Source organism: Strix uralensis, chromosome 3, assembly GCF_047716275.1.
Source record: "Strix uralensis isolate ZFMK-TIS-50842 chromosome 3, bStrUra1, whole genome shotgun sequence".
In the NCBI taxonomy this organism is placed as follows: domain Eukaryota; kingdom Metazoa; phylum Chordata; class Aves; order Strigiformes; family Strigidae; genus Strix; species Strix uralensis.
Window position 1 is genome coordinate 98,003,918 of NC_133974.1, and position 13,413 is coordinate 98,017,330.

At 40.8% G+C, this 13,413-nt stretch overlaps 1 protein-coding gene across 9 annotated transcripts in view; it reads right to left on the reverse strand.

Moving 5' to 3' along the window:
- TTC7A (tetratricopeptide repeat domain 7A) overlaps window positions 1–13,413 on the reverse strand; it is a 179,686-nt gene that overhangs the window by 158,692 nt on the left and 7,581 nt on the right. The window contains exon 1 of one of the 9 annotated variants that reach the window (XM_074863530.1): window positions 1,676–1,735. The exons of the other annotated variants lie outside the window; for them this stretch is intronic. Coding sequence (XP_074719631.1) covers window positions 1,676–1,685 — 10 coding nt within the window. The 5' untranslated portion in view covers window positions 1,686–1,735. Of the gene's footprint in view, window positions 1–1,675; window positions 1,736–13,413 lie in introns of those variants that run through there. 9 annotated transcript variants of the gene reach the window in all.

Genomic DNA, 13,413 nt, shown 5'->3' on the forward strand with positions numbered 1-13,413 from the left:
TTCTTATGCCACACTGGATCTTTACAATACACCACTGCTTGGAGACTCATGTCTTCTACACCATACACAACTGTACTGATACCCAGTACCCCAACTCAGGCTGTAAAAAGTTCAGCAAATGCTTCCCAATAAATTTTATATATAACAACACTCCCTAATACCAATGAAAAAGGTATAAGATGTAACACAAAATCCTACTGCTCCTAGTACAGATTCACAGAGGTCATGAAAGAAGAAAGAGTTCAGCTGTTTGGACAGTCTCTCCAAGGAAGCGATGTAGACTGCTGCAGCATATGGCAAAGGATTCTGCTCCATGTGAGGAGCTGTGCTGTCCTGGGCCCCCACAATCCCAGGAGGCACAGCACCTCAGCACAGCTCATGTCAGGAGTCTGGCAACAAACCCTTCTGAGGCAGCAGTGTGGAGCCAGACTTCCCCATGATGAATGATGCAGCACAAGCACTCATGCTGGAGGAGCCTGAGGCTCCTAGACAGTCTTAGTTTTGTTTACTTCTCATGTTCAACATTTCTGTTTCGTCCCCTTGGTTACTCTGCTAGGAGTTTCCCTATCTCATGTCCTGTATCTGAGCCAGACACGAGCAGTTAGTTCAGTGGGTTGAGAAGATGTCCCACTGGTGCAAGCTTGGGAGGTGGCTCCCCACTCCTTCTGCCCTCTCCCAAGTCAGAAGCACTCAGCCTCAAGGACCTCTGTCTTAGAGGAACACGTTAGTACCTTTCACCTTTGAAAATCCTGACCAGAGTAGAGCAGGGGGAGCTGATTTACTTTAAATCAACCATATGTGGGGGACAGGGACAAGAATCATTTTGCTGCTTTTAACTAAGGTCCATTCTGTGTTCTCCCCTTTCTACTGACATACACCACGTAGAACACCCGACATATAACAGATTTTATCTTCCAGTCCATCGATGAAGTCTCTGACTTTATATCATAGGTTGTTTCCTGTTACTACCATTTCCTAACCCTATTGCTATGTAATGAAGGGGAAAAGAGGATGTTAACTCTCTATACAGAAAAAGAAACCATCTAGTGCTGAAACTAGAACAATCAGCCTACAAATATTCTTCTTACAAGCGTCTCAGTTTTATCTACCTCTGAATTTCCAGTCATTCCCCTTAACTGAGGATAAATTTTAAGAAGTGTTGCATTTCAGAGACACTATCCCCTTAAGTGCAAAGTGGGGCTGAGGGCCCTGAAAGAAATCTAGTACAATCCACTGACATTCATACACATGCAGCATTTAATCAAACTGCAAGAGCCATCCTAGCACAGTCTGTATGGGGGTGGTTATTGTGGGAGATGTCACACAGAGAGAACAGGCTGATAAAAATCCATTTACATACATGCTACAGCCCACTGCAAGGAGCTACTATCTCTAAGCTCTGACATGGGGGAGGAAAGCAAGCACCAAGCACTGACAACAAACATGCCTATCCATGCAGTCAGAAAAACAGAGCTGGGGCTGATCAGATACTGGGGAATAAACATCTCCAAAAAGATTTCTTGCCACAGTTAGTACAGAGCAATATACAGCGTATTAAAACAGATACTATGCTACATTGCACACATTTTTCTACTTCTAAAGGTCAAGAAGGAAAAATGACCCACATGATGTGACATTAGCCATGGTTCCTTCTGCTAATACCATACGCACTGACCCAAAGTCATCAGAGTATAAAATCTTCTACAGAATCTGAACAGGGCTGTTCTTCCTTACCCTAGAAATGCAATGAAAAGAAAACATAGAGCAAGCAGACTGTAAATCCAGTAGACAAAGTGAAGAACAGAGGAATAACAACAAAAGTTCCCTTCTCTTGCAGCCATCAATTCAGTTGTCTCAGTGCAAAGCCCCAACAATTACAGTTTTGCTTAAGGTGTAGTTGGACAAGACTGTTTACAAGCCCTCCAGTCCTGAGAGCACTAATTCCACTAACTCTTTTCCATTCCTCACTTATCAGCACAGGAAAAGCTTTGCAGCACAACATACATTTTAAATTCAACTCAGTTCCCAAAAAGTGTCAGAAAGCCACGAAAGTGCATGCTACTTCCACACTGGATTTAACAAGAAAAGCGTAGCTCTTGCTAAGACAGAATTAGCTTCTGACTAAAGCATAAAGCCATATGCTTTCTTGGTAGCTGATTAAGGTAAAGGGACTTGGGTATTTTTCACAACCAGTTATGGTAAGATAATACCAACTTATAATTTACCTATGCTCAGATTTTTCTCATATGAATCGGGTGTCCAAATTTAAATATATACATACATACCATAAGAACATTTTATATAGTGAAGATACAGATTTCTAGTAGAGTATGGCCCAAGCTCAAGATTTAAAGAGAGACATGCTTCCAGATTATCCTTTTTAAAAGAAACTCTTTCTACCCACTTCAGAGACAGTAACTTTCTACATAGAGAAACACTGCTTTTCTTTCCTGCATAAAGATAAGGCTTCCATTCAACTCCTCTAGTTCTCCCAAAGATTCATCTCCAGCTCTTGATCTCTCTATAATCTTTGCTCCTTCTTCTCCCCTTCTAAAGCTAACCTGCATTTATGTCAGGAAAAAACCCAAACCCATAGGTTTGTAAGAGGTGTCACTGAACTAAATTCTTCCTAGAGCTGAAATGCACTGCTCTCATTTACGGAAACCTGAAAGGGGAGATTTTACGAAGGCTTCTTTCCACTTTCATCTCACTCAGTCTTTGCCAAGGGAAGGCATTGTATCATGTAGCTCCAGTGCTCTGAGGTGATGTTATTACCAGAACTGGAACATACATGTGTACATGGACACGTATCAGATTCTCAGCAACATAAATCAGATGAAAAGTCATGCTGGAAGGGATCCCAGGAGGTCCATGGTCCAACTTTCTGCTCAAAGAAGGGCCAGCTCAGGGTGTTACCCAGCCTGGTCTTGAAAGCCTCAGTGCATAGATGGATACCACATAACCACTAGGTAGAAGAGGAGGCCAAGGTGGCTTTCTTCTCCTCCAGTTCATAAACTAGTTCACAAAAAAGCAGCATTCCTCCTTCCAAGTAAGAAGGATATACCAATCCACCCACAAGTTCTTTTAATTTTCCTTTTTACACAGACTTCTGGCCTCCTGTATTTGGATGAATTTACACAATTGGGGAATGATGGGTTCATAGGTGCAAGAATTCAGGGTCAGCAGCAGCACCCTACTTTCACCAACAGTGTTAGCCTGCAGCTGCTAAAACCCCATAGCCCAGGAGCATCAGAGCTACTTGGCAATCTAAGGAAGGACTCAAAGAAACACAGAGCATGAAGCCTACCTCTTGTGTTGTGTCCTGGTGCTATACTCGTGTTGAATACAGCTACGGCAACCTGAAGCAAAAGACAGCTTAGGGTGGAACTTACAACCCTGTCAACAGCATAAGCCCCAGTTTGCAGAGCAAGGTTACAGCATCTATGGTCCTGTGCCGCACAGACAGGCCATCCCGGCCAGAAGCCAGTGTGCTGCTAAGCTAAATGCATGAAATAGTTTTACTCTAGCTACAGGAAGGTAAGTAGTTTGTCTTGAGGTACGCAGGGTGTGAACATATGGCACAACAACTGCTGCAAGGAAACGGGTTGTGTGCACGTTCTCACTCTGTGGTGAACACCAGGTCATTCTGGGTAGCTGTCCCCAAGGGGAGGGTGCACTTCATTTCTAGCATGGGGCATTCAGCCTAGTTCAGAAGTGTGCCTCTAGAAAATCAATTAGCATTGAAACAAGACTATTTTTAACACTAGGTCTTCAAACACATACACACGCATGCTGACTAATCGAAGTTCAGCAGAATACTACACACTTTTCAAAGACAAAATTCAAAAGCACAACCAAACCATTTTAAAGTTGGTATTTATGATCAGCCTGCCCCACTGGCTAAGGTCTGAACTTAAGAGCACAGCCCTCGATCAAACTATTACAATACAGTGTCTTGGAAAGCAAAATAGCCTGAACCTCAACAAGGCAAAGCAGCAGTCACGATTAGGTTGACATAGACAAGACCCAGCACTATGCATTATTTCTGACACAATTCACAGCAGTTTAAATAATTCACATCATGGGTCTTGACACTCATCTCCCCAGCAATTAAGCTATAATTTTTCAGCAGGATATATTTGCAATGCAAATAGAAGAAGAGGAAGAAAGGCCTAGAAGCCCTTGGTTTTGAACACGTTCATTCATACTGCACCTCATGAAAGCTGGGCAGGAGGAGAAAAGTTTTGTTTTGCAAGAAAGCTGCACAAACTTCTTTCACCATTGCTTGCTATTACACAGGATTATTGTATATTCACAGCAATCCTGTATTATCTTGAGGTATTTTTCACAAAGATCTCAAAGGTGGAAAGGCAGAAACTTCCAACAACCCTAAATAAAATTATCTGAAGACCATTTTGTCCATAAGCAGGGAATGAAGCCTGAAAATTTAAGTAACTTGTGCAAGGCTGCTTTAGTTGCATCAAAGCATAACTCAAGACTCCTACTCCCAGCCTTCCTACTAGATTCAATAAACCAATGCTAACAACGTTACTCCAATTATTTTGAAATTAAGAACTCTATCTGGTTAGACTTGTAATTACAACTAAAGCTGACTGTTATACTAGGACAGCTTTTTGCTTTGAGCGGCTGTGAAGCCAGAAGGTGGCAAGCACTTTGCTGAGATGCAACCTCAGTCACCCACCCTGATCAATACCATCTAGGCTCTGCATCACACTGCATAGCAGAAATCAGCAACTTTAATCCAAAGATGCTCATTTTCCTGAGCATATCAAGACCTGCTGTCTGGCTTTAATCTGTAATAAAGTGGTCTCCAAACTTTTTTGACCATACACCCTCGTGAGTAAGAAAAACTATTGAGCATGCACACCCAACGTATGTATATAGTCATATACACACACTGCTTTACAATGTATTTATTATATATTTATATGTCTGTTTTTTCAAAAATATCCACTAGGTATCATGACAGTCACCTGTCATCACAGAAAAGGCCTGCAAATTCAGAACATTTGACTTCTTGTAAAAGCAAAAAGGCATAATTTAACTTTAGGTTTGGCAACTCTTAAGAATTTTGCCATGAGACAACCAGTGAGCTTTGGTAAGGTACAAAAGATTTTCATGGTCATTCTCCATCTCGTTACAAAGTATTGTAAAGATTCTATTTAAAAGTCTTGTGTTTATAAAGTTAAGCTTGTGGATGATATCCTACAGCACTTTGTGTGCCTCTGGGTCCCACTTCACTGCTAAGTAGTTCTTAGTGTATTTCATTATTGAACCAGCAAATTCCTTAAACTGAGACATGTTAGAAACATTCGTACTTTCGTGCAACTGTATAGCAAACCTCCCACACTGCGTAATTTGGTCTAATACTTCTATATGCTTCTATATACTTCTAATGTCTTCTATATGCGCATTTTAGTTTGTTGCCATATTGTTCTCTGCATATTATTTCAGCCATTTTGCCACGTCAGGAAGAACAAGTGTTTCCCCAATAGTGTGTGTTTTTTCATCTTTTGCTCTCATGTAAGAAACCTCAAAAGCAGCTTCTAAAAATTTAAGTTTAATGAAATTTTTTAAAGTACTGAATTGAGTATCACTGAACTTTAAACATTACTGATTAGATCTGATCAGCTTGTCATTGCTTTTACCTGATGAAGAGCTCATGCTAGGAGTAGTGTCAGCTCTGACATTTTCTTATTGTTCACTTGGGCTTATGTTATTAATATTACCCACAATTCAGTTTCTTTGAGGGAATCTTTAAGCTACTTGACTATTTCATGAGGGTTAGTTTAGTTAAAACTAGGTAACATAATACACAAATCCACTCAACCAGGCACACGTGAACTGCAATACACTGGAAGTGAACGAACAAGGGAGAGTGCCCCTCTGAGTCCCTCTGTGCTGTGGAACACCCACACTTTTGCAAGACACTTAATGGACTGTACATGACATGGGACCCTCCGACATACAGTCTGAGTGAGGGCACCACTGTCAATCCAATACATTAGTAAAGCTTAACTTTAATAACTTTTTTTTTTTAAGAAAAAATAAATAGAAGTTTTAATATTTTTTCTCCTTCACCCCAATGGATCATCTTGCCCACCCCCTGGGGCACATGCAGCCCACTCTGGGGACCACTGCTACAAAGTAGTAACTGTCCTGGTACAAGAGGCCACCTCCATTCCATGACATATCTGATCTCAGTTAAGGAGATACCTCTACTGGAGTGATGCTCTGGGGCACAGCAAACACAGGGAAGAACAGCAATGTTGTACAGCCCCACATCTAAAGGACTTTGTCAACACCATCCACATCCATAAACTTTCATGGCAAGCTGCAATTTTCCCTGGTCTAAATACAACAGGCAGAAGCAGAAGACAAAAATGAAAAGTGGATGGGGCACAAGGGTGAGAGATAGTACTGATAACCAAGTATTGGGATTTATTCAGCTTGAGCTCATCTGTATCACAGCCAGGCAGCATCACCAGTGAGAAAGTTCTCTTCTAGCTGCAGTCACAGTCACTGAACCAGATTACCCCATCTTCATGTGTACTTTGGCAGGAGGGAGAAAAGGGGAGGGTAATTCAGATTTTATTATGCCAATTCATATCAAGCAGTCCAGCCAATTCTATTTAAAATTTGTTAGAACAGACATAGTCTGTGAGGACTAACAGGCTTGTTACCCTGTCACTTAAAAGATGGTCAAAGACATTCGGAGCTTACTCCAGGGTAAACCAGAACATGGAAATCTTTCTGTAGCCACAGGAAGAAAATCATGCTACACACCACCGCCCCAGCATGGGGACAGCATCATAGCCATCTAAAAGCTACCTCTAGCTTATGCCATCTGAGAGTATATTTGTAGTTGTTTTCTTCTAGAGAAAATAAGTGTAGCAGGTTGTCTCATGTTACCACAGAAACACTATGTATTCCTTGTTCTGTTTTCTCAGAAAAGCATGTGCAAATATTCTTGTATCTCCGAATGTTGCTGACCCCACAGCTTCAGAGAACTAAATCATAGTGCAGAAGGTGGAGAAGGTTTGTGCGTGCATGCAACCAGCACCTGCAATTGTGTGTGGAGAAGGGAGTGGAAGATTAACAAAACTTTACCATCAGAAACCAAATCATATTAACAAGAGGAACAAGAAGTTATTTTCTTTTTCCACTTTCCAAATTCCAGTTATTTGCATTTAGTGGTCTGCAGCTAACTCTCCTCAGAAGTCTAAAATCAAGGATATACTGCATTTGTGCATAGCAGATTGTGCTAAACAAACTAGTTCTAAAATGCAAACAGAAAAAGAGTGAACTATCCTATCTAACAGCAGAGAAGAGCTCACAGATTACAGCAACGAAGCCTAAGTACACCAGAACACCAGGGCTGGGCTTGGCAACTCTTTCACATCCAAGCTGGAAAGCAGTGGCACCAAGTCATACAATTCACAAACATGCCACGTGCAAAGTCATCATTGTCCCACCATAAAAACAACTCCAAAGTCTTAGATTTCTATTCTGAAAACCCAAATAAGATATACTAATATTAGGCCCTTTTATCAAGGCATCAGCATCTACAAACTGGGGCTTTTGCCTATCAGACAGCTATTCTGATAACCAGCATGAATAAACAGCTGCTTCCTGTCTAGCTGTCAGAATTGTGAAAACTAGCACTTTGCAACATATACCAGGTATAGAACAAAGTCTCTCTCTCTCTGATGTGGATTAACAATTTGTCAAGCAAAAGTGAAACAAGTTCTGCCAACAAAATGCCTTACCCTCAGTTACTCAGTTTTTAATGTCATATTGCATCATGTATCCTTGTGGCTGGGACTCAATTTTTCCAACGGCCAGGCAAGAAAACTAGTTTTATTATTTAGGCTCTGTTTGAAGGAACCCATCTCCCCACAGATCTCAATGCTCAGAGAGATGAATCTCACCCCTTTTTTAGTCATCAGAGAAGGATTCCAAGAAAGTAACTTTGCCCTGCCCCTGACAGATCCTGTTAAAAAAATAAAAAAAATATGAACAAGTAGACAAATTTTTTCTTCCACTACAGTTCTACTTGGTCACAGCAGCAGCTGAAAATACTGACTAAAGAAACCTCACTGAGTAGCTGCCAGTAGAAGAAATAGCAGTTAAGGAATAGGAGGAGACTACTGCAAGCCAATGTATCATCTCAAAAGCAACATATAGGTTAACACAGCCGCATACTCCAAGTGTCAATCATCCTCATAAAGCCCATTATCACCCAAGAGCAATATATCTGTATGAAAAAAAGTGAAAGCAAAGTTTTAAATAACTTTTCCCTCAACTTTCACCCAAACCTACACTTTTCTCTTAACTTTGTGGCCAGTATAATTCTAGCTCTTCACAATCAACAAACTTTCCTAAAGACTAGGAGAAATGGTGGTGTTGTCTTTAGGAAAGTCTTAGCTGCCCTCCCGAACACTACAAGGAATTCAAGCCTCTCAGCCAGCATTGTCGCTTCCAAGGTGGACAGGTTCCAGACAGTAGTGAATTGGGGCCCCAGGGATGTCAGCATACTTTAAAAACAACCACCCTCCCAGTTTAAACAGGATGAGGGGAGAGAAGATTTAGACTCTCAAGTAAAAGCCTGCAGTAAGCACGCCATGATGTCAACAGTGCCTAAACAACATAAAGGACATTGAAACTAATGGGGAGAGGTAGGGAGAGAATTCTTAAGATTTTCCCTGCCCCTTACAACCTACTGCAAATTTCTGCTAAATGGGCACATTATAGTACATTGCCCCCATGTCAGTCAGTAGTAGCAATGCAGGCAGGATGAAAACTCAGCTTTTTTTTGCTGAGGGGGTTGGGGGTGGTGATGTCACTTGTGCTGGAAGGAGGGGAGAAAGAGCTGGGTTCCCTCCTTTTATACCACTAGCAGATCTGGACATTTTCCTTGTAGTCATGTGGCTACTGAACAATAATACAGAAATGGATAATGAATCATCTTTATCTTGACATGTGCAATTACAACATGCTTTCACTTTCCCCCATTAGTGCCCAGAGAGGACATAAAAAAAATTACTCATTTGAACATGGAAAAAATGCCATCAACCTTCCATTAATCCATTTCTTACACTTGTCTCAGTTGACAAGACAAGGTACGTCCTTACGTAGTAAGACCACACACACTATCTCTTTTTAATCATTACAGCAAAGTTTTTCTTAAAGAACTTAAAGAATTCTTAAAAATCAGCGTGTAGAAAAGAGCCCAAGCACAAGAGTACGCATAACCACTGGGAGGTTTTTTGGCATCCAAGAGGCAGAGTAGTATTCCAAACACTCATCTGGAAAAAAGGAGAACACACCTTGCAAAATGTCATGCCCTCTAAAGTGAAGAGCAGGCTCAGAAAAGTGCACGTATAGCTTGTTAACAGGTTTAGAAAACATGACCTTAACTAAAACACTTCCTGCAAAAAGAAGTTCGAAGTGTAAATTCACTCTCAAAAGAAGATTATGAAATAAATTATGACCCTGCAAAGCTACATAATGTTTCCAGTTTATCTGTACTTGAAATTGCTCAAACTACCAGCATTCAAAATCACTCCACACTTTCTGTATTCCAGTACACTCACTAGTTTTGACATTGCCATCTCATTTATCAAAAACTAAGTGGACAAAAATCTCATCCCAGAGAAGGTAACTGGAAACTCTGCTTTCAGAAAGACTGTAAGACTGCTTAAATTAAGCCCCTAACACACAAGAAGCCATTAACATAATTTGCATTTGAATATCCTTGCACTATGGGATCAGTAGCGTTTAGTAAAAAAACTGAACTGGAGAAGTTACTGGCTTAGGATCTGAAATAAGAGTTTGATGAAGTACTGAAATGAGTCTTTAAAATAGAGGCACTCTCTTTCAAGGAGGACAAAAACACAAGAAAAAAGCCACCTTTCTTTCTCCCTTTCAGTTCTCTCCACTAATTTAGTTCAATGATTAGCTTTTCAAATCTGATGAACCAATAAAGCTTTGACTAAATAAAACCAAACAGGAAAGCTTATTTTTCATTTTAATCTACGAATAAAAATACACACACGAAAAGGAATTTACCAGTTTTAACACTTATCAGAAACACTGAGTTAAAATACTGTCTGTAGCAAGTGAAATTCATTTAACTGAACATATTTTCTTAATCAAATTCTTTAAAGAGAGGAGGAAAAAGATTTATCAGAATGTAGCTTTGCAGTAAAGCTATCTTTAACCGTACATTTTATTCTAACTTGCAAACAAATTCAGCTGAATACAAATCTCACCTAGGAAATTAATCATCCTGTAGAAAACCGTATTAGAAAATGAATGACATACAAGCACATTTCAAAATTAGACTCCAATGACGTGTATGAACAAGTGGGTGATATATCCTCCGATTAGCTAGAATAAACAATTTTAATACCAGACTTATGTTTACTGAATGCAAACCTACATGTTTTTAACAGTTCTGCAAACCAACAAAATAGGAAATTAAGTGGCACAAGCACAACTGAAGTTTAAAATCAAATTTTGAGGCTTCAGTTTGTCAACTTAAAATCATGACTGAAACCAAGCATGTAGTTTTCAAACCAGCCGAGTAAAAGGTCAGGTTTTCTGTTTATTATCTCTGTGTGATATCACCATTTCCTTCTCAGGACACCACCATAACCTCCAAATGACCACTTCCAGTATTACAAATCCAAGACAAAGATTCCACATGGTGAGAAAGGAGAACAATATACGTCCAAGGAGTACTGACCTCATTATCATTCAAGTTTTAAAAGATACAACCATAAGAGAAACAGAAAGACACGTAAGCTCAGCAATTTGTCCTAAAAATGAACAAAAAAAAACCCCTGAAAACCCACAATAAGCTGGACTGAACCCAGAAGCCTGGATGCAGGCTCCAGGCTGTTTATCACTATCAAGCTCAGAAAAAACCCTCCCATGGTGGATTCAGGGCTTTGCTTTCAGCAATAGCATTCACAGCTCTTAGGAGAGCTCTAAAGACCAGTGGCTCAATACAACAGTCTCATGATCTTACCGTTTTTCAGAAGTGTCACGCTACAGATCTTAAACATCTTTAAATTACTTAAATGGGTTCAAGAACAAAATAAAGATTGCTCTGAGCTACTGATCTAACAAAGGCTTGTTTCCTTATATGTGTGACTTGTGGTTGGACTTGTAACAAAACACAGACTATGATCAAGGCTTCTTATAGATGCAGTATCACCTTGTTCTCTTCCACATGGATTTTTTTAAGACCTAAAAAGGCCAAGCTCACACTGCAGCCTTTTGAATGGATCTCTTTTCTGAAGTTTTTGAAAAAACAAAACTTTTAGAAACAAATTTACAAAGGATTCATCTCATCCATCTTTGGACATCCACAAACAAGTTAGTCCACAGCCTCCTCTCACAGTCGCTGAAGAGGCTGTATTGTACAACCATGCACTTCCTCCGTGTCAGATGCCATTTGCAGAGGTAATGAATCACCCCTGAACTGCCAACTTCACACTGTACAGAGTTCAGACTGGAGCTGCACAAATTAAACCCAGCCTGAGCTGAAAATGGGCAATAACACAAAAATTACTGCAGGATGGACTGGGAGAAAAGGAGAAAAAGAGGCAGTGGGACTATGAAAGCTTTAACTCACTAAATAACCAGCTACATACCATTTGCAATGCTGTGTCATCGCTGCACAGATTTGGATAGCTACCTATCTCCAGACTACCCCACTCCAGGTGGGGGAAGCCCAGTGCCTGGCCTGACAGCTGATCTGGTGGACACAGGAAGCTCCTCTGCACAGGGCTGACTCATCTTGCAGCAGCTCTGATGCCACACGTGCTGACCACAAGCCAGAGACCCTCTTGGTCATTACAAAGACAGGACCCACACGCCACAACAGCCCTGCCTGAGCCTTCATCACTCAGGCTGGCAACAGTGTCTTCCAGTTAACACAGCTTTCAGCATGCTCTCGCGCTGCGCAGCCAGAAGAGTCTGCGCATCAAACATTGCAACAACACAGACGCCTTTCTACAATCGGGTATGCTGAAGCCCTGGCTAGAGCTATACTGTGCTTTGTGAGGGTTGGTTAGGTCATGACCTACCCTACTACCAGGAAGATTTATCCATTGGGAGCAGACAGAGAGCTTTGCAGGGTTTCTGCAGTACGCACAGACAGAGCGAAATCAGTAGGCTCTGGCAGTTACACATATTATTCTTTTTTGCTTGCTTGTGTCAAATTGACACCACCAGGTAACAAAGCCACAACACATCCCAAGTGACTTAGAAGCAAAATGAGAGCAAGTTTGCTTACTCAATACTGTTTTATGCAACAGACAGAACTGTTTGCATCAGAGATTACCTGCGAACTGAGCAGAGGTTTTAAGGAGGAATTAACTTCACAGAGGATGGGGAGGAAGGAGACAAGTACAGACCAACCACCTATTAACTAACCATAGTGGTTAAAATTAGTCATAGTGAAGAAAAAAACCAACACACTGTTGTCAGAGCTCCAGTCGGTGCCCACGGAACTACTTCTCCTCTCCTCACAACACAGGAGTTTAGAAACAGGACAGATGGAAGCAGTCAGCTGAGAAACTAGAAGTCTTGCCCTTTCTGCCATTTCTCCTGTGACTTGTCAACTGCTCATGTGCCCACATTTATAAAGAACTTCAACATTTACTGCTTGATGCTCACCTTGGGTAAAAGTCTACTAAGCAAGGCAAGCAAGAAACTTTTTCCCTGTTCAACTTCTGCACTTCAGTCACAAGGTGGAAACCCATACTGGTTCTCACCAGAATATGAATCTACTACGGACCTTCAGAGGAAGGCCCCAGAGATTTAGCTCAACGTCCAACCTTCAATGTTGTGGAGCTCAAAAGGTCTCTAAAAAAAAAAATTCAAACTCAGTTTTGCTGCTTCACATTTCATGTCTACTACTGACTTCATCTATGCAGCTCCTCCCAGTGTATCTCATATCTTTCTCATTACATTTTTGTTTCCAACAGTAAAAGGGTGTGAGTGCCTTTGATATGACCTTTCTTCCGTGATCTTTCCAGCACAACCATGAGTGCTTGAGAACCTGCACTGCCATTCTGCATATAGGCACAACCCAGCAGTACTAGCTACACAAAACCAAGGTGATTTCAGGTGCATACTAAGAAGTGATACAAAGTTCTGATGTTTAATGATGGACAGGGATATTATATTAAACTAACTGCTTTCTCCCATTACTGAAAATCTGAATATGAAATTAAGCAGGGAACCCAAGTTCTACCCTGAAATAAAGACAGGACTGTGACTTTTCTGGATTGTTGACCCCTGAAAAAATTTTACTACCAGCAATATTCAAGAGCGTCTTTAAAGAAGGTTTCGGCTTGCATAAGCTGTCAGTAGTTC